General features: G+C 44.9%; 1 protein-coding gene across 2 annotated transcripts in view; it reads right to left on the bottom strand.

The window, feature by feature from the left end:
* Positions 1-2,607: 2,607 nt before the first annotated feature.
* CATIP (ciliogenesis associated TTC17 interacting protein) overlaps positions 2,608-20,808 on the bottom strand; it is a 28,143-nt gene continuing 9,942 nt past the window's right edge. Inside the window, exons 2-11 of one of the 2 annotated variants that reach the window (XM_053402192.1) lie at positions 15,114-15,261; positions 13,250-13,426; positions 11,789-11,989; positions 9,923-9,978; positions 8,035-8,121; positions 6,596-6,766; positions 6,181-6,305; positions 5,270-5,346; positions 4,594-4,682; positions 2,608-4,408 (exon numbers count right to left, since the gene is read on the bottom strand). In XM_053402192.1, coding sequence (XP_053258167.1) covers positions 4,196-4,408; positions 4,594-4,682; positions 5,270-5,346; positions 6,181-6,305; positions 6,596-6,766; positions 8,035-8,121; positions 9,923-9,978; positions 11,789-11,989; positions 13,250-13,346 — 1,116 coding nt within the window. In that variant the 5' untranslated portion in view covers positions 13,347-13,426; positions 15,114-15,261 and the 3' untranslated portion in view covers positions 2,608-4,195. The other variant, XM_053402200.1, reaches the window with a different exon arrangement.

Consider the following 20,808-nt stretch of genomic DNA (forward strand, 5'->3'; position numbering starts at 1 on the left):
CAGAAGTTTGTTTGACTTCCAAAACATTTGAAAACTCCAGCGCGGCTTCTGATTGGCTGCAGGAAGCTGCTGCAGCCAATTGGAAGCCGCAGAAGCCCCGACGGACATTTGGCTCCCAAAATCGTTCGAAAACCGGAACGCTCACTTCGCGATCCAAGGTATGACTGTATTTTTATGGGAAACTGACAAAAATGGCACTGCCAACATGAGCTTTGGGATTCTTAGTTCAGAAAAAGTTGAGCAAGGGGTGGACACTGTAGAGGTTTATAAAAATGATGCATAGTATGGTGAGAAGGTGGATGAAGAGTAGTTTTTCTCCTTCGCTCATAAAGCTAGAATGAAAAATTATCCAATAAAGTTGAATGATGGGAGATTCAGAACAGACAAAACTGAGTACTTCTTCATACAGTGCAGTTAAACAATGCAGATTTCACTTCTACTCAGCGTGACAATGGCTATAAATTTATACGGCTTCAAAAGGAGATCAGACAAATTTGTGGAAGGCTAACCATGACTATTAGTAATTATGGCTGTATACTACCTCTAGTATCAGAGGCAGCATGCCTCAAAATACCAGTCTCTGAGGAACACCACTAGACTGGGAGAGGGACCCACCCCCTCATGTCCTCTCCGTGAGCTTCTGAGAGGCATCTGGTTGGCCCTCTGGGAAGCAGGATGCTGTACAAGATCCAGGAAAACTCTTCTGAAGACAATGAATTCCTAACAGAGGGACAATGAGGACCAGGACATAAAGTGAATGTCAAGTTCCTTGGGGAAGAGACCAGCCTTTTTTTGGTTCTCTGTAAAGCACCATGTACACTGATGGGTGTGATGATAGTGGGTTATGGTAACAGCTGCTTGCTGTTCATATAATGACTTCAGTGCTGCATTTTTATTGTGAAAAAGATTGTCTTGTATTACTGATTGCTTCAATTTCTGCAAGCTACTTTGGATGCATGCTACAGAAAAGTGGGTATAAATAATAAATATAATTTTAAAAGTATTCTTATTATATTTTTAAATTCACAATTTGGACAGTTCTTTGGCTGCAGGCACGCTACCAACTATGTACAGCTAAGCTAAGCTTCAGCATATGGCTCTATGTAAATGCACATATACTTTTATAGCTCAAATAAACGCAAACATCAATAGGATTTGACAGGCCCTAGGCAGTCACTGACCCCTTTTCTTTGTTCTCATATTGCACAAGGCCTTCACTGATGCAAACCTAAAGATCACATGGCAATAACCTCTATTGAAATGAATTCCTTTTTGTTGAGTAACTATAATTGAGGTTCGGGGGTGTTAATTTTCTTAAACCACAAGTATCCATTCCATCTGTACAAGAACGTTATCTTTGATTCCAGAGAGCCCTGTTTCCTCCCTTGAAGAAACACAAATGGTTGCAAATTGTCTTTATCACATTGAGCTTATTTATGAAGGACGTTGAACGCTGACCTCACATGATGCTGAGTCATCATCTCAGTCACATCCCCAGTTCTCAGAACCTGTCCACCTCCTGTTTAAAGGGACAAACTACACTATAAGCTCACCGTGGAAAACAGATGGCAAGCATGCCCTTGCCACTGGTCCTTGTACCCGCCATCTTACTATTGACTGGTTTTGATGAAGGCGGGCAGCTAAGTACTCCTCAGCAGGTTGGATTTGGCCCCTGGACCATTCAGTTAATGATTCCTAGCCTAGGAGTACAAATATAGGTGAGCAAGAGAGCTATGTTTCGTTTTGCTATGAACATTGGTTCTTCTTCTCATATCTCCCAACTGTTCGCCTTTATTCTTCAAAGGGATCTTTCTTGGTTTATTATTGTGCCTTTCACAGCAGGTGTGGGGAACCTGTGGCCCTCCAGATGTCCCTGAACGACAGTTCCCATCAGCCCTGGCAAGCATGGCCAGGGACAATGGGAGTTGTGGTCCAGCAACATCTGGAGGACCAATGGTTCCCCGCGCACACCAAAAGAGATTACAACAATGGTGTGGGAGGTATGTTTCCATAGTTTCATCCCACAACATTGGTGTAATGTTTAAAGGCCCAGCACAACGAGGTCATGTGCAGGTCCTTCCCACAGAATTGTTGCCCATCTGGGACCAGAGTGGCCACTGAGTTGAATCATTCAAAACGCTGAATGATTATCAAGCTTGAGGGACTGACTGTATGAAGGCCACGGTGCTTACGAATATGCTGCTTTCTTTTGCAGCTGGAAAGGTTCTGGTTTCTCAATAGGCAAGAGAGAGGAAGGAAGGAGGTTAGTAAGTTCAAAAGCAGCTGGTTTGCCCCCTGGAGTACAGATGTCAAGGCCTGCGGGAAAAGGGGGAAATTAGGCAAAAAAATAAAAACAAAAACCTGCCTCATAACTCTCATCCAGGATGACTCCAGCCCTGACACTGGAGCAAGACAAAATGGGTGTCTGCCCTGTAATTTTGAGGAGCAGAGAGGAGTTGCCCAACACAAAGGGGATCAGGGGGACTCATAGCAATGTTTTCAGGAAAGTTTTTAATTTTCATGTTTTGTTTTTTAAACAGCATGGTGGCCAGTGCTGAAATGGCATCCCTGCTTCAAAAATGCAAAACCAAAGGGAAACGTGAGAAATGAGTTACAACTCTTGTGTTTATTACACTAAAACACACTGTAAGAATCCCTGTTAGTTATGGGTTACTGCGCTTATGGAATCGAATACCACCATTAGTTGTATCATGATTTATCTATGGGTGGCTGAGGGCTATCCCTGTACACTGCTTTTCCTATGCAGACATAATATTTTTGTACAGAAAAATTTTTCAGTCAGTCAACAAACAAACAAACAAACAAACAAACAAACAAACAAACAAACAAACAAACATCCCTTTATGGAACAATTACCAAGGGGGATGCGATACTGTGCTAAAAGAACTGTGTTAAGAATAAGCTGTACTTTCATAGTTTGATAATAGGCACAACATTTCTTTTTAAAAACCCCACATTTCCTGTGTTCTCTTTCCCAAGACAAAAACACCCCATATAAACATCACTCTTCTCCTAAGTGAGTACATTTATTTTTTTTTGCCAGATCTATTCACATCAAGAGAACATAACGTGCTCTGTAATATGTTGAACTTTCAGGAGGGGTGTTGTGAGAGAATAGTTGAGGACAATTTCAATTTTAAATGTTTTAAGGTTTTGGTGCATGTTTAAATGTTGTAACTTCTAATATTGATTTAGACAAAACAACAAAATTGTGTTTGATGGGGATCTTGCTATTTACATGTTTCAAATGTAAAGGTTGGTTGCCTACAGATGTAACTGGAAAAAGGACCTGCCTGAGTGAGAATGACTGGCTCTTAATGTTGACAGATATACTAGAAAGAGAGCTGACGCCACCTTTTCCATCTCCTTCCATTCTTCGGGAAGGATATCTCCTTCTTGATTTTTTTTAGACCACTTGCAGATTTATCTGAATTAACGTTTGTTTGATACCTTATTCAAGGTTTGCTTCAAATATAACAACGAGCAGGTGTGAGCCATCGGTTTGTACAGTTACACCTACCTTTCTCAGCTCCTCCCCCTCCTGCGGGAGGAGAGGAGATGCTAAGTTTCTAGCTGCAATAAACAGTAGCTCCCCACTTTTGGCCATAGTTTTCAGTTACATCTGAATCAGGCCAGTGCATCTTCTTCCACAGCCATTAGCTGTTTCTCAACGCAGAAGTCTACATATTTGGACGCACCTTTTAAACTCATTGTTTTCAATAATTGGGGGGCAAACTTTATTTGGTCTCACTTTTTGTAAATTTTCTAGCAATTGATTCAATTATTTATTGGCTGAGCTTTCGTCTCTAAAGCCAAAATTTTAAAATCAGAGAAGTCTGTTATAAAGTTTAACTCCTGCCTTCTTCTTTTTTCTTTTTTAAGGATACATTTGATCCAAAATGTCACATTCTGGAGGTTTTCCACCACTTCCCACTTTGCAGAGTCGCCAGCTCTGCGCTGGGTGTGGAAATGCTAGCGGTTTCAGTTCCTACTCCCAGCAACACTCCTAACACCCTTTGGGAAGCAGCGTGCCTCAGGACTGAGCCTCTGCCCTGGACACAGCAGTGGTCACCATGCACCCATTTGGGCAGGGCATGCCCCCAGCAACTTCCAAAAACAGTTCCCGCAAACCCCAGCATCATTCTCTGGGTCTTTATTCTTCTGCTGGAATGGTTTAGACGTGGCTGCGAAAGGGGCTGGGCTTGTCGGATGACCGAAACGACCTGCAGGGCGGGCGCTCCGCTGAAAAGGGGGCAAAGAACTCCGCAGCGAAGGTGACCACGTCATCGGGCTTGCGAAGGAGCAGCAGCTGTAAGAAATCTGCCAACAGCGCACGGAGCTCTGGGTGGCGACGCACATAGGTGGCATGGCTTGCTTGCAGCTCCTCCTGAAGGGAGGAAACCAAACCCCCATTAGAGGAGAGGCTCTCAGGTTGTTGCTCTGTCCAGTTTGGTGCCCTACCCAAGTACTTCAGGTAAAACTATATGTATTTGGAGGCCCACTAATTGACCCTTGGCAACAGTTGGCACATTTTAAGGGCGTAGGCAAGACTCTAGCTGCCACACAACTCACCTTTCTGTCTAAGAACTGGGAATACAGCTGCACATCCTCTTCCCAATCCAGCGGGATTTTCTCGAAGACTGGACGAGGGTCTGGTTCATCTGGGAAGAAGTGGAAATTGAAGCAGACAGTTAGGAACAGTTAGGAGAATGCATTTCTGCCATTTTGCCCAGGTTAGTTGATTCACTCCCAGATGCTGTCCCCAGTAGAGGCCAGCAGAGATCCTGGGCCTCTCCAGACTGGTGTTTTGTTGTGGGTGTATCCAGCAATGCGTTCTTGACACAATAATAGTGCGTTAGTGGTGGATTTAGTCTACTTTAGTTTGCTCTGGGATACTTCCCCAATTGTTATCATTTTTTTGCTTTCCAAAGGGGCAATAGCACAACAGAACCAAAACAAAAATAAACCAGAACATTTGTAGTATAAAAAAGTTATGAAACTTCAGCTGTAGGTTATGGGAGATGCACCGCTTGGAAATGAAGCAGCGTGAGGACCCCAAAACTTTTGCAGGCACTAACAGTATGGATAGCTGATGTGACCATCTCAATTGCAGACCATCACAAATGTCCAATGAAAAAAGGATGTCTGGAGAGGGTTCAACTACCAAATGCCCCAATTGCCTCTGGTGACCATTCCCTACTGCCTATGGGGTGGAGGGAGGGAAATTTCACAGACTCCTGCCTTTTACCTGTGTCGATCAGAATGGGCATCTGCAGGATCACCATGGTGGCCGGGGATCCAACCTGGACACGGCGAGATAAATGCCTGGGTGGAGGAGGCAAGAAGGAAAACTAGCCAGTTGGACCCTCCCGTATTTGCCTGGGAACTGTAAGAGATAGGCAGGAGCCCTGCAGGACTGTAGCTGCATGCGACTCTGGTGCCTTTATGATGTGCTGTGAATGGATCATCATGAGGCATGCCAGGCCTAGGAAGGGGAAGTTCTCCTGCCATTACATATGTGTTTCTTTTAGTTAATCAACTGACAAATGTATCTTGGTGGATACTGAAGATGCAAACATCTTCTGTATCCTCGTCTCCTCCCCACATTTTGCACGTCATTTTGCATACAGAATGCAACTGAGTTGTTTCATTTATGGTTCTTAGGGTGGAATAAGGGAGGGGAATTTAGTACACACAACCTGTGTACTGTGAGAGTGGAAATAAATAACTAGGTTACCTTGCATTCACTCAATGTATTTGTAATAATAATAATAATAATAATAATAATAATAATAATAATAATTATAACAATAGGTTTTTTAAAATAATAAATAATAATAAATAATAAATTTTATGTATATCCCGCCCTCCCCAGCCGAAGCCGGGCTCAGGGCGGCTAACAACAATAAAATAGTGCAACATTCTAAAAACATTTCATTATAAAAATTAATTAAAATCAGATTGATGGCAACCATTAAGCTAAAGTTCTGTGAAGATTGCCAAAGGACCGGCATTCAAAGTAAACCAGGCTGCGCTAGGAAACCTACAGTAAGAATGCTGTCAATAAGACTGTCAGAAGCTATTCTAGGTCAGAGGGAGTGAACCACATTGCCTGCAAGGAAGGGCTGGGCACAAGCGATTGCACTGGGGCCTCCTTACCCATCCGACAGGAAGTAGAACTGCCAGCACAGGGGGACCTCATCCACGGAGTGCACAACTCTCTCGATGACAAACACCTCCACCTCCTCTTTGCCCACTTTCTGCTTCTGGATGCCCAGGGAACTCTGGGAAGGGAATTGAAGAATGTGAAAGGTGAGTAAAAACGGTGCTGCTGCTGAGGCAGCAAAGCCTTGTTCTCTCCTGCCAGCATATAGTTAACTTTAGACAGTCAGCTGGCCTACATGTTTTGGTCAAATCTTCATGTGGAAATCTTTGCCAATCTACCAAGTGCTGGGCCTATGTAGCTGGATAGGTCAGCACAATATGTGCTGTAACACTGGCCTACAGCTCTTACCAAGACAAACTTCCTCATACATTGCCAACACCTGCAGGGTGCCCCACCAGACACACTCACATAGGTGCAGGGGCAGATGTGCTGGTCAATGCCAAATGCGAGGAAAATGGCATCCTGTGGTACGGCTTGCCTCCTGGCCATCACCCGCATCACCAGGAAGTTGGCAGACTCTGAGACTAGACCATGAAGCTGTGCACGTTTGTAAGAAAATGTGTCAACGTGGATCTCTTCCTATGAGAGAGAATAGAGGAAAGACATTTTCACCAAATCCAAGACAACAACAAGTCATTCAGGGGAAATCGTTTTGGGACTTATAGATAGCACTCCTTGGCGCTTCAAGACAAGCTTAGCCATTCGTGGGACAAGAATGGGAAACCGTGATCTTGCTGCCCTTTGTCATCTGACTGTTATGAGGGCTTGTGCAGCATAGTGGTGAAGACTATGAGTTGGGAAGTCCTCAGTTCAAATCAGATCTCAGCTGCAAATTCACTAGGTGGCATTTGGTACTAAGCATGACTCCTTTGGCCTCAGACCAGCTCATATCTGCAACATGAGGACAATGCTGTTCTTCTTAGTGAGCTGGTGTAAGTACTGAGATAATGAAGGCGGAGGGTTTGGAAATGTGCAATAGAAATGTTGTTCCGGGACATGATCTGAAGGCACATGCTCAGGAGATCTGGGTCTGTTTGGTGTCTGGAGACCACCTGCCTTGAATTCCATCATGGAAGAAAGAAGGGGTATAAAGGCAATACATAAATATAGTATGCCATATTGCTGTTTGTCTATTTAGAATACTTAACAGGGTGCAAATTGCTTTACAAGCCTTGCAACAAGGCTAGACTCCAAGGTAGTTAGACTACAAAATAGTGGAAAGTAACATAACAATTTCATAGTCAGTTAATCCCTGATGACAACCAGTGGAACAAGTTATTATAGATAACATTCAAGGACAGTAGCTAGGAATGCTTGAGGGATACAGTATTTGCGAAACTAAGTATGAACTAACCAGATTCAGACCTTCCAGTGCTATGAATAATCCGCACCACAGGGACATTGTGTTATTTCTGTTCCTGAACCTAGATTTGAATGTAATCTTTATTTCAGGATCTTTTGTAAACTGCTTATAAAGTGGGAAATAAATATTCTAAATGAATAAGTAATGTGTGAGTCAGAACTCACTTCTTGATTGTTCCCGTGTAGTTCTCATTCAACAACAGCCACAATCAAAATGCATTTTAAAACACATTATTTCAAGAGAAAATGCAGTTAGAAACTTGTATTTTGAGGGAGGGGGGATGTTTAAAAATAAGTATTATGTAAAATAAAATTTTGGTTGTGTGGATTTAATAGGGAAATCGTGCTGGAATGGACTTACAGGTGAATAGACATGAAAGTTACATGGATTTGAATTACTAGTGTGATTATTTCCCTTAACCTAGAGAGGGAGGGAGTTGGGCCTGACTTTCCAAATCCTTTAAGAAGGATCAGAATTTACTCACATCTCTTTCCACCACAGTTTTGCTCACAAAAAGCTGGTCTTGGCGTCTCACCACATGGGTCCTGGTTTCCACTGGGTGCTCCCTGAACTGCAGAAAAGAGTAAGTACAACAAGATGATACATCCATGCCAGACAGATGAGCTTTTTTAAAAAATTTTTTTACTCAGGAGTACTTATGTCTAAGCCCTTTGTCCCTCTAGTGCAGAGGTGGGGAATCTCTGGCCCAAGGCCTAATTATGGGTCCCAGTTTATGGGTCCCAGTTCCCAAAAGCAAATCAGGAGGAAGGCTTATTCTGATATAACTGCTTTGTAAACAATTCAGGACCAATTAAGACCAGGCATAGGAAGGAATTCAATGTAGTGCTAATCTCCCTTCTCCTCCCTCTGTGCACTGCTCCAAGGGTTCTCCTGGACCCACCTCAAACCAATGTTTTTATATATGTTGGAAGCCACCCAGAGTGGCTAAGGGTGGGGTACAAATAAATTGTTGTTGTTGTGGAAATCTTTGTTTGGGCTTCCAGTGGCCGGGGTTGTTAGCTGAATCCCACCCATAGTCTAACCACCAAATAAGCAAATTGGGATGCATGCTGAATGAACAGATTGTCTGGAGTGGAGGTCCCAACTAAAGAAGAATGGCAACTTAAACTGATGGAATATTCACAGCTTGTGGACCTAACATATAGAATAAGAACAAGAAGAACATATGTTGGAAAATGTTTATTGAATATATGGGGGAAATTGTGTACACTTGAAAACGTTGGCAGCGTTAAGGTAAATTCAACAGTGTAAACAAGTTTTGATGGATGTAATAATGGATTACTGAATGGTTTAGTTTATGCAAAATATGCAGGGATTTATTATATGCAAAATGAACCACGGGAAGAGAAGAAGGGAAGTCATTGACATTTTAAGGTGGTTTAAATGAATATTATAAATTGTAAAACAGAAAATTTAATAAAAATTATGCACACACACAAAAAAAAGGTTGCCTGGAGGAAGCCCATCTCAGCTAATGGCCCTCCAGTCCAGTCCTTGATAAGTATAAAAGTTCAATTTTGGAAGAAATTCAGAGCACTTATAGGCTGATCTATCACCCCTTCAATGACACACTATTCCCCACCCCACCCCGGAAATATGAAGAGATCTAAGGCCTTACAAGTAGGTGGAGTCAGTTATGTTAGAAGGAAGAATATGCAGGTCGGTTATTTTATTTATTTATTGTTAAATTGCCCTGCTGACATGATTTGGATTTTCTGTCTCAGGTACCACATTGTCTTAAATTGACTTTATGTACACTGTGGCTATGAATAGTCCTGTTGGATTGCTGCCTGCTTCTGGTGTGTGCATGTAGGCAAGACCAAAGTGTTGCTTTAAATCCCATTCTCCACAGGGGGAAGGGGAGCTGACAACTGCATTTCCAACAGCCTGCTTTTGAATGGGCTGGATATTCCACTGATTTCAAAGGGACCTAAGGTAAGGTTACCAGATTTTTCTCAATGAATCTGGGGACACTTTTCAACTTCCTACTAAATAGATGGATTTTGTCAGGGAACTGATTTGGAAATCCGGGGACTGTCCTTGGGAAACGGGGACGTCTGGTAACCTTAACCTAAGGCCAACTAACCTGGTCAGTTTACCCAGGAGAGCAGAAAATGGAGATTGTGAAGGAAACCTGCAAAAGGGGGGCGGGACTGAAAAGATTTCCCCTACCCCCATGCTTCACTATGTCAGGAATACAGGTGTTTAGAACAAACTTAGTTGGTCTCTAAGGTGCTACTGGAGAATTTCCTTATTTATTTATTCATTCATTCATTCATTCATTCATTCATTTCAGGTGTTTAGATGTTATCTTGCATCCAGGTAGCCATGGGCACAAACAAGATATTTACCCTCACACTTTCCTTTGTGTGCTGCTCCACAGTTTCCAATTTCTTTGTTACATATCCTGATAAAGAAATAGATAAAGGTTTAAAAAACAAACGTTAAAGGTTATGCCACCTAAACACTCCCTGCAAGCCCAGGTTGCCTCTTTATTGCCCTTGGAAATACTCCAGTTTTTACCAAGAGTTCCTGAAGCTGCCTAAGTTTCTCGGAATTTTCCTGAAGTTGTGTCTGATAGCTGCTAGAAACCACTGTGACGGCTGCCAAACTTACTGTGACTGGGTTGATTCCACACTAGCTGTTTTCTCTGGAATGGATATCATTTGTTCACTCTGTTTTTATGGAGGATCCAGATGATTTCTCTTCCAAACAGTTGCATTTCCAGTGTTTTCTGTGCTGTCATCCTGACCTGCCATTTCTGTGCTGCCAGTCCAGCCTAATTTGTGCCATTTCTTTGTTTGCTTAAAATGCAATTGCAACACCACTCTGTCCAATGCCATGAAATGGCAAAGCACTACTGACGCATCTCGGGGAAGAGTGGTCTGTTTTTGGTGAAGCCTCGCTTTTCTTCATTCTCTGCCTAGTTGCTTTTCCAGGGAGACAAGCAGCTCAACTGAGGTGTCTGAAGGAGAGCAGAAGGTTCTAATCCTTGTACGAACTCTCAGATCCAGACAAAACATATTTACACAAGAAAAGCAGAATGACCAGTATTGTGCATGAACTACTTAAATCTCATTCGTTTCAATGGGTTTTAGGCAACCTACCAAAACACGTGATTGCTCGGGGTGTGTGTGTGTGAATGCACAAATAATACTCCGTGGCTTTTAGTCAACATATACCAGCTGCATTAAGAAGATAAAATAAAAATTAAATGCATATTGTTAGCGACAAGGGAATAGCTGGGAGAAGGAACAGCAGTGTGGTGTAGTGGTTAGAGTGCCTGGGAAACTGGGGTTCTGGTCCCCACTTAGCTGTGAAGCATGCAGAGTGACCTCGGGCCAGTCACTGTCTCTGAGCCTAGCGTACCTCACACGCTTGTTGTGATGATAAAATGGGAAGAGGGAAGACCATGTATGCCACCTTGAGCTCCTTCGAGGGAAGGTGGGGAAAAAATGTACTAAATAAGTACATCACAAAATTAGGAGGTCTTTGCTGATTGAAGGCTGCAATTCTGAACAAGTTTCATAGCCCATGAGTCCCATTAAATGAAGTGGGAATAATTTTAAACATAGTAGAGTCTTGCTTATAGTACAGTTGCCATATTTCAAAAAGTTAAAATCCGGACAGAAAAGTTGTTTAGCTTTTTTGGCATAATCTCAAAAAAATAAATAAAAATGAAGTTTTGGAGCTGTTTTTAAGGAAAATTGCCCTAAACGACACTGCTGACATGGGTTGCCATATGTCCAGATTTTCCTGGATGCTTCAGCGGATTCCGCCATGACACTGCTTCCGACGGCCAATTGCTGGTTATGTCCAGGAAATTCCAGATGCATGACAACCTTAGCTTATAAGAACAGGAATTGCAGGGCCTTATTGGGGATATAGCAGAATATTAAGTGCTATGTCCACACTGTGTGGATGGAACCTTGCTCAGCTTTTTCTTCCCTTGGGTTTAAAACAGTTATCAGACTAAGGAAGCATGGCACTAGGAACCAAAAAATGACTGTATTCACTTGCTACAAATACTCTATGGTTAAATCTCTTCTCCTCATGCTATAGCTCCATCTCTGCATCCATAGATAGTTTCAAGGTCCCATATCGCCAGTTGTATAATCTGAGGCCTGAAGGCTGTTATTTGGACACAGGAGTAGGCCGACTCTCTCCCTTTTCCATAACACCACCCTCCTCCTGCCAAATTATCACAGTGAAGTTACCTGTAATGGACGTTGTGCAAGGGATGCCATCAATGGTCCCCTTGCTGCTGGCACGGACCAGGTACAGGTCTTCTTCGTCCCAGTCGTCTGGTGAATAGCTGGTCTCCTCCACTGAGATGGTGAATGTCCCTGTAGTCTCTCCGCTCTCTGAGATGGCAACCAGTGATTCCCCAAAAATGCAGTACTTTATCTCTTTCAGTTCTGTGAGATGAGACAGTGGAACATTATCATTTGGGGGAAACAGAGAGAGCAAAGCCTGTTCCCACACAGAATGGGAAAATATCCCCCAAGAAAAGAAACCAGTTGTTAGTGGTGGATGCAGAGTGTTTTGGTGACAAAGGTAGATTCAACCCTAAAACTCATGAGGAGAGACCTAATATCAAACCAGGTTCTATATGGAAGTGTTTAACTGAAAAGCTGAAGGAATGAATCCACTAAGTTTGGAGTCATCTGGGTCATACTGACGTCCTTTCTCCCTGGCTTCTTCCCAAGGCCTGCCAGTTGCTTGCCTGTGATGTGCCTGGTGTTTTGTCCATGATCCATTACAGCATTTGAAAGGATGGTCAGCCAGGGAAAGGCGTGGGGGAAATGGGCTGCATTCCAGGTTAATAAACAATATATTCTCTCCTGCCACCCTGAACATTCCCATATTGTCTGAGGTTGAGGACACATTTCAGTTAGGGAAAAGCTCTCAAGGAGGGTGCAGTTCAGGGCTGGTGAGGCATGTGGCCTGGAGAGGGGGGAAAGGGCTCTGGGAAAAGTCCTGAGGGTCAGACAGAGAAGCCTGCATTTGGCTCCATGCCCTGAAGTTTTCCCATCCCAGCCCTGGGACATACCATCTTGCAAGTCAATCTGGCAAAGCCTTGTAGCAGGTCTAAAAGGTGGCTCACAAAATTGGCTGTTGAAGATAGGAAACTTGGTTTTGCCTTAGGAGTTAGCAGCAAACTTGCTGATACAATCATGCCCACGCTGACCAATAGTGTTCCTTAATGGTTTGGAACTGAGGAAACTAGACACAACATTATTACTGAGAATATTCCTATTCCATTTCATTTTTTAATAATAGCAGGTGCAGGGGGACCCCCCCCATTTTCATTGGGACTGCAGCATGCAGGCAGGGGATCTTTTACTCCCCCCTATTGAAATCCCAATGAAAATGCCCCCAGTGTGGAGTGGAGTGGGGAAATTCAATAGAACTGCAGCTGGGTGGCAGGATGAGGAGAGGTTTAAACCTCCTCTGTGTCTACTGCAATACCAATACCGCCGCCCCTCAGTGCCTGCTATGAAGAAAAAGAAAAAAGGTTTTCCCAGTGGAGCTTTTAGTGTCAGTCTACTTTGGCCCTAAGACTCCTATATCTTCAAAGGTTGATCGTGAAAAAGCTCCTGGCTGTCAGCACCCCTCCCTTACATGGGGGAGAACAGGGTAGGAGAGCCTCCTCCCTCCTCAAAAGGGGCACCCACCAATGAGCGAGAGGAATTCCACTGCCCCTTTGTTGGCAGCTGGGACCTTCGGTATTGGCACCTCCTTCGCCACCTCGTCTGAGGTCTTCTTTTGCATTGTGGAGAGATGAGGACTTAAAGCCTTGGAGCAGGTGGGTGTAGAAGAGGATACTTCCCAGAGGTCTGCTGTGAGGAAATCTGGAAGAAGAAAGGGGGGGGGGAAGGATATGGATGATGAAAGCAGACTGGATGCAAACCCTGCCTGCAATACATTAGCTGAAGTGGACATAGCTCTAGCCACATACTGTGTGAGATAAGGGGAATAGTCCCAGCCTGCCATAATCTTTCAATTTATTTTGACGATATATACAAGGGAGAGTCACAGTGAAGAATTTAGCATGAAATCAACACCAGAAACAACTGAGTTAATGTGTCCAAGACATGGGGATCTGCCATTTGCGCATTCAGGTGCTGTGAGCCCACCATCCCACTGACCAAAAGATCACTTGTGACGACACTGACCAAAAGACAACATTGCTGACCAAAAGACCACTCGTGACGACACTGTATGGTTTGAATTTAGGCCACAACGTTATTGATTACAGCTGTAAGGAGTTTGGTGAAGGCATTGGGTTGTAACCAACCTCAACCAACCTGTCTGCTGGATTATCAGCCAAGGGGTCAAATCAGTGTTGAGGAGACCCTATGACTTGCATCAAATAGGTGCTACTCCATAAGCAGTGCTATGGCCCTAGCCCCTAGCACCTCCTCACGGACCTCTTTAACGAGATTGCCATATTCCCTCAGAGGCAATGCACATTTCCCATTATTCCCACCAACCTCCCAGGCTATAAACACTACAAACTTTTTGAAAATGAAAACTAGGAATCAGGACCAGCTAATGGGCCCTGCATGTCTAAAAGTCAGATATCCAGGCAAAGCGATGGCTCTTATTTTGCTGTGCTTCGTGCCACCTCCTTGGTGGGTGCTAAGATAGATCTCTGTGGTCAAGCTTTTTGCAGGCTCTTCCCAGAGAATAGTAAGAAGGATGAGGGCCATCTTCCCTCTTCCCATGGAACTCTGAGAAAGGTAGTCCTTCAAAGGGTCTTTAACAGAGAATTCTCACCAAGCTACAATTTTCAGGATTCTTTAGGGGAAGCCTGTTCTGCACAAGGAAGGAATCCGTCTTGCAATGGGGCAGTCCCTATGTTGCAACTCCCTGCACACTGGTATTTTGCAGACACCTTTGCTGTATTGTTTATAGCGCCTTCTAAAATGTTTTTGCTTAGGAAAGCCTGAGCCAGATAGGTAGGGTCAGCATTTTAATTGGTAATTCCCTTTTATATTTCATAACCGGTGATTTTATAAATAATTTTTAATGGATCAACTCATTTTTAACTTCTGATGATTTTAATGTCTATCTTATGTTTTATGCAAACCATCTACAGTACAGGTTTTGACGATTAAGTGGTAGACAAAATTTAAAATTTAAAAATAAATAAATGGCACTTAAATTGATATTAAATTGGTATGTGCTTTCTCTGTCTTTTTCTCATTGAAACTGCCTCCTTTTATTTTATTGGATGGCTCCCAGCCTGGCAATCAATTAATCAATAAAGCATTTGTATAAATTTGGGAGAATATTGGTTGCAAAGACCCCCTATTTCCTTCCACTCACTTGTCCTCCGTCCTTCTGTACAGCATCCTGATGTAGCAACAAAGCCCCTCCACCCTCATCAATGAATGCCTCAAATGCTAACCCCAGTTGCATCCATCCCAGTTATTTCCTCCCCACCCATGCAGCTTCCCAGGATGGGGATAAATTTAGAGAAATGAGTGGAAGTAGGCTTCATGTTAGACCTGAAGCCTCCCACTCTAGACTCACTGCGTTTTTCCCCTGTCCTTCCACAGTGAGGTTGCAATGTATTCACTGGTTTCCGCAGCAACAGCCTTCCTCCCCGCCTCTTAAAGGGACAGAATGAGTTGGTAGCATTGAGAGAAGCTTTTCACAGGATTCTAGCATGCACAGAATTCTAACAGGGAAGAACACAAAGGGAGAGGAGGGCATGAGCTGGGAATTAGGAACAGGCGATCAGAATATAAAAGGTATAGTTGTGGAGGTCTGTTTTCAATGGTCTGCACAACCAAACAAGGCACGTCTACATACACCATCCTTTGCACAATATTCTCACACTTCCTGATCCAATGACAGTATAATGACTGCATGTAATGGCTGTGGAGGAAGAATAGTTTGGAAACCGGAAAGACCTTGCTGAACATAGATGGGGGGGACAAAGACCTCCAAATGTTGCCTTAGAAAAGCAAAATTAAATTAGTGGTGTTTTACACACACACACACACACACACACACACACACACACACACACACCAGACTGTGGGTTACAGATAGCCAGCAATAAATGGAGAAGAACAGCAGCAAGGCTAAGTACCCCTGCATTGGGGTCACACAATTAGTGAATTCAAAGCCACCAAAGGATTGCTGCGCACTCTCTGTCCACGCGAACTTCTTTTTGCTACTAAGACAGTCCGTTATGGGCGCTGTCAAGTGAGCGAAGTTCTTTATGAACTTCCTGTAGAAATTGCTGAAGCCTAGGAACCTCTGCACATCCTTGCGGTTTTGGGGGGCTTTCCATTCCAGCACTGCCTTCACTTTGCCTGGGTCCATAGCTAGGCCTTTGTCGGACAACTTGTACCCCAGAAACTCGACCGCCCTGGCGTGGAATTGGCATTTTTCCAGCTTGACCCACAACTGATGCTTCTGCAATCTCTGTAGCACCTCCCTGATGTCTCTGACGTGTTGCTTCTCATCGTCCGAATAGATTAAGACGTCATCCAGAAAGGCTACGCAATTCTTGTACAGCATTCGTCCCCCTCCCTTATCCTAATCAAATTGTATGCTCCCCTGAGGTTCAGCTTGGTAAAAATCTTCCCCTGCCTCACACGTGTTAAAATGTCGTCAATCCTGGGCATTGGGAAAGTCACGGGTTCTGACACCAGGTTCAGGGCCCGGTAATCTATGACTAGCCTGGGCTGATTGGTCTCCTTTTTGTCCACAAAGAACACCGGACTGCCCCCCCCCACCGCCTTTGATTCCCTTATGAACCCTCTCTTCAGCTTCTTGTCAATAAACTGCCGCAACTCCTGCATCTCCCGGTCGGACATGGCATACAGCTTACCCACCGGCAACTGAGCTCCTGGGAGTAGGTTGATTTGGCAGTCAAAGGGCCTGTGGGGGGGTAGTCTATCTGCCTCCCTCTCGCTGAAGACCTCCTTCAAGTCAGCATATTGTGGTGGCACCTCCCCTTTTTGTTCCAAGGCCAGCCCAGCCACCCTGGCCACTGTCATCCTTGGGTTCTCCCCTCCCAGACAGTGTCCTAAGCAGTAAGCTGACCCAAAGGTGACTGACCGCTGATGCCATGACACTACTGGATCATGTATTGCCAGCCAGCTCATTCCCAGTATTATTGGGGGTCCTGCCAGCGTGGCCACGTGAAAGGCAATGGTTTCCGTGTGCCTGGAGACCCTCATTCGCATTGGCGGTGTCTGGTGTGTCACTTCCCCTCCCAGAAGTTCCCTGCCATCGATGGTGGTCACCTGCAAGGGAAAATCTAGTGGTAACAGGTGGAGTTGGTGCTCCAGAGCGAAGTCTCTGCTGAAGAAATTACACGAGCTGCCCGAATCTAGCAGTCCCTTCACTTTGACGGGGTGCTCATTCGGGAGTTCTAGCACCACTTCTATGGCTATAGCTCCCTTGGGGGGGTCAGGCTGGGGCACTTCTATTGGTCGCTGGCCTGGCTGCTGCCCCTGCTGGTTGGCAGCCAGGCGTTGTCGTTTCCCTGCACCTGCCCTTCCTCCCCCTTCTCATCGTGGCCTGCAGCCCCCACCATGCCTTGCTTGCCAGGCTTTTCGTTGAGTGCAGACCTTAGCAAAATGTCCGGGTCGTTGACTTCTTGGTAGTTTTCCACTCCTTTCCCTCCCTTTTCCGCCCTTCACCAGCGTTTGAAACTTCGCGTGCGTGCGCGCGCCATCAATTTCCATCCGCTCCACCGCCTGGGAAGGCTCCTTCGGCATTTCAGGAATGCGGTTGTCATGGAAACACTCCCCTCTTATCTCCCGCTTCTCCTGAGCTCGCGCTTCCTGGCGTACGCCGATCGCAAGCACAGCCTTTGTGAGTTCATCCATCGACCGGGGCCGGGCGCTCGGGACAACTCGTCTTTCACTTCGGGGGATAAACCCGCCTCAAACAACATTTGTATCGGTTCAGAGTCCAGATCCCACCCGAGCCTGTGGACTAACATCGCAAAACGTGACCAGTAGTTTCTGACGGACTGGCCCCCCTGCTTGCACCCCATCAGTTCCCACCGTGTCACGTTTTGCTCAACCCCACTGGAGAACATCGCGTCCATTGCCTGGTAGAATTTCTTAAGGTCCTTCAAGGCATCATTCTGCGTCACCATTAGGGGCCTGATCCATTCACGCGCCCCATCCTGCAGATGTCCCACAATGTAAGCCACCTTCTCCCCGTCATCAGCAAAGTCATTTTTCTGCAATTCCAAAGCGTACTGAACTTCCGTTCGGAAGGCATTGTAGTCTTGGGGCTTTCCCCCAAACTTGTGTACCAGTCCCGGTACCTTCCTTGCGATGGGGGTGGTTCTGACCTGTGCATCCTGAGCCCGTCTCTCCTCCAGCCGCACCGTCAGGGTGGCTACATGCGCCTCCAGGTCTCGGTTCCTCTCGACCAGACCTCTCACCACGGCTTGTTGCTCCGTCTCTCCGGCTGTCCCTGTTTGGCTCATCCTGCTGCCTCTCCGGGGCTGCGCACAAGCAACGTCAGTGACTGACGGATTGCTGTAGGGGTTGCTCATGCGTAAACCAGTGCCACACCTGGCTGGGTTGCCTGAGTGAACCTTTTCTGTCCAGACAGCCACTCACCCGTGGTTGTCTCAATCGCTGGCAGAATCCGTCAGTGGGTGTTTCTTGAACTTCTTCCAGCAAAGAAGCTCTTTGACGCCTAGTCTCCGCCTACTCTCCCTGCGTGGAAGCCTTCTGCGCAAGGAGGGTGTGGGCAGCGGAGGACCCCTACTCTCCCCGCTGGTCCCCGGCAAGGAGTCATGGGACCTCCTCGCCGCTTCCCCCATCTGCCCTCCTTCTCTGCTGGTGCTACGCTGATTCTCTTCCCCAGAAGATGGGCTGCCTCTCCCCATCCCGGGGCGCTCTCTGGAGTCCCTCTGGAGCCCGCTTTCTCCCTCCGGCCCTGATGGCAGTTCCCTGACACTTAACAAGTAAGCTCACGAAATACCGTGGGCATGTTCTATTACTGTAGTAGAAAAATGGTGCAACGGCACCCCTGGCATGCATGTAGTCACATTCCATAAAGCCATCACAGTAGCAAAGGACTCAACATCTGATGGCGTTTGTGTCTTAGTTGAATCAAACAAAATCTTATGGCTACAAAATCTTATGGGGGAAGTATCATATTTTCCTAAGTGCAAAACATGGCACTTTTGAGGACTTAAGACATGCAGAGTCCCAGCCACACAAGAATATATCATACAGAGAAATTCTAAGTAGAAGAGTAACTCATCACTGTGACCAATGAAAAAGAGTTCTATGAATAAACTGGTTCTTCTTTGGGAGTAGGACACGTCAGTGAATAACTTGTAACAGCATCATGTCCCTCTCTCTGTCATCTTAAACACTTTTTTTTCAATGGTTAACAAAACTGGCTTTTCTTGCAACATTATTCAACGCTAACCCAGTATTTTAGGGGAGTGGGTGGCGCTGTGGTCTAAACCACTGAGCCTCTTGTGCTTGCCGATGCGAAGGTCGGTGGTTCAAATCCACACAGAGCTCCTGTTGCTCTGTCCCAGCTTCTGCCAACCTAGCAGTTTGAAAGCATACCAGTGCAAGTAGATAAATAGGTACCACTGTGGTGGGAAGATAAACGGTGTTTCTATGCGCTTTGGCACTCGTCATGATGTCCCGTTGTGTCAGAAGTGGTTTAGTCATGCTGGCCACATGACCTGGAAAGCTGTCTTGTGGACAAACGCTGGCTCCCTTGGCCTGAAAATGAGATGAGCACTGCAACCCCATAGTGGCCTTTGACTGGACTTAACAGTCCAGGGGTCCTTTACCTTTACCATTTACCTAATCCAGTATTGTAAACTTTTTCAGAATTTCAGTTCATCCTTATGAATGGAAAGTTATTAGGGCCAATACAAGAGAACTAGTATCCTATTTAAAAAATGGTACAGCTGGAGGATACTTCTAGCATTACACAGATAGCTAATATATATAAACAGCTGGTTGTTATACATACTGTATAAGTTACTGTATACATACTGTATAAGCATTTGTTAAGTTACTTTAGATATAATTGGTGGGAGAAAGTTGTCCTGAAACATCAGATGCTGCATCCTCATATGGACATTTGCCAAATGTATCCATTATCAACCCCTCTTTATATATTCAGTCTCCTTTTTTCCATACCTGTACTGTACTTTCCTTTCTGTCTCTCCATCTTTTATTCTTTATGCTTTGTACACTACGTCCCAAAGCAAAAATCAAACTACTGCCAGTTCAAGCATGTCCTCTCTGCCTTCAGGCAATATTGGATTATTACCAATACTGCAAGTTAAGCACATGCCTGGAAGCACCTTGCTTAAATGAGTGAGGAAGAAGCCCTAAGCTTTCAGTAAAATGATAGCTCTGTTGTTGATTTAGGGTATTCAGCTACATTTTATTCAGAGCAGACCCACTGAAATGAATGGACATATTTATTAAGTGCAATGGGTCCATAGCTGTCAACGTTTCCCTTTTTTAAAAGGGAAATTCCCTTATTCCAAATAGGATTTCCCTTAAAAAAAGGGAAAAGTTGACAGCTATGAATGGGTCTACTCTGCTCAACACCACCCGGTAAGGGCAATCCTAGATACATCTACCCAGAAGTAACTTGCAAGAGACAGGGCAAAAGACTGCAGTCCTCAACCCCTCCCACATCTTCAAACAGATGTGCACAACAGATTCCCATACTGAAGTTGCATGAAGGCCATACATTTAAAGCACAAAGAATTCTGCAAACTGTAGTTTACCCTGGACAGAGCTACATCTTTAGCAAACTACTGTTCCCAGGGCTCTTTGGGGGGAGCTTGTGTGCTTTAAATGTATGGCGTGTCATTCATTCTCTCCATCCTCCTGAAAACAGAAAGATGAGATTGCTGGGGCTCAGCTGGCACTGTCAAGATTATGAGCAGCTGTCAGGATGAATATGGGTCATTGCAGGGATGGAGTTGGCCTGGAGTATGTGTATGCAATAGTGAGGGGAGAGAAGGAACTGAGTGATGAAACGTTTAACGAAGCAAATGTTAAATCTATCTGTATTGTCCCTCACTCATTACAGAGATGCAGAAAGGCACCACGATAGTTAAGGCACTGCACTGCTCTAAATATATTGTGCACAGCTTTAGAGGCCAATGTTCTAGGTGTCAGCAATGCCAAACCCTACTAGAGATCCTTAATTGTCTGATGTCTTGTGCGGCTGTCACTAAACTCTAAAACCA

The sequence above is a fragment of the Podarcis raffonei genome, chromosome 1, assembly GCF_027172205.1.
Source record: "Podarcis raffonei isolate rPodRaf1 chromosome 1, rPodRaf1.pri, whole genome shotgun sequence".
In the NCBI taxonomy this organism is placed as follows: Eukaryota; Metazoa; Chordata; class Lepidosauria; order Squamata; family Lacertidae; genus Podarcis; species Podarcis raffonei.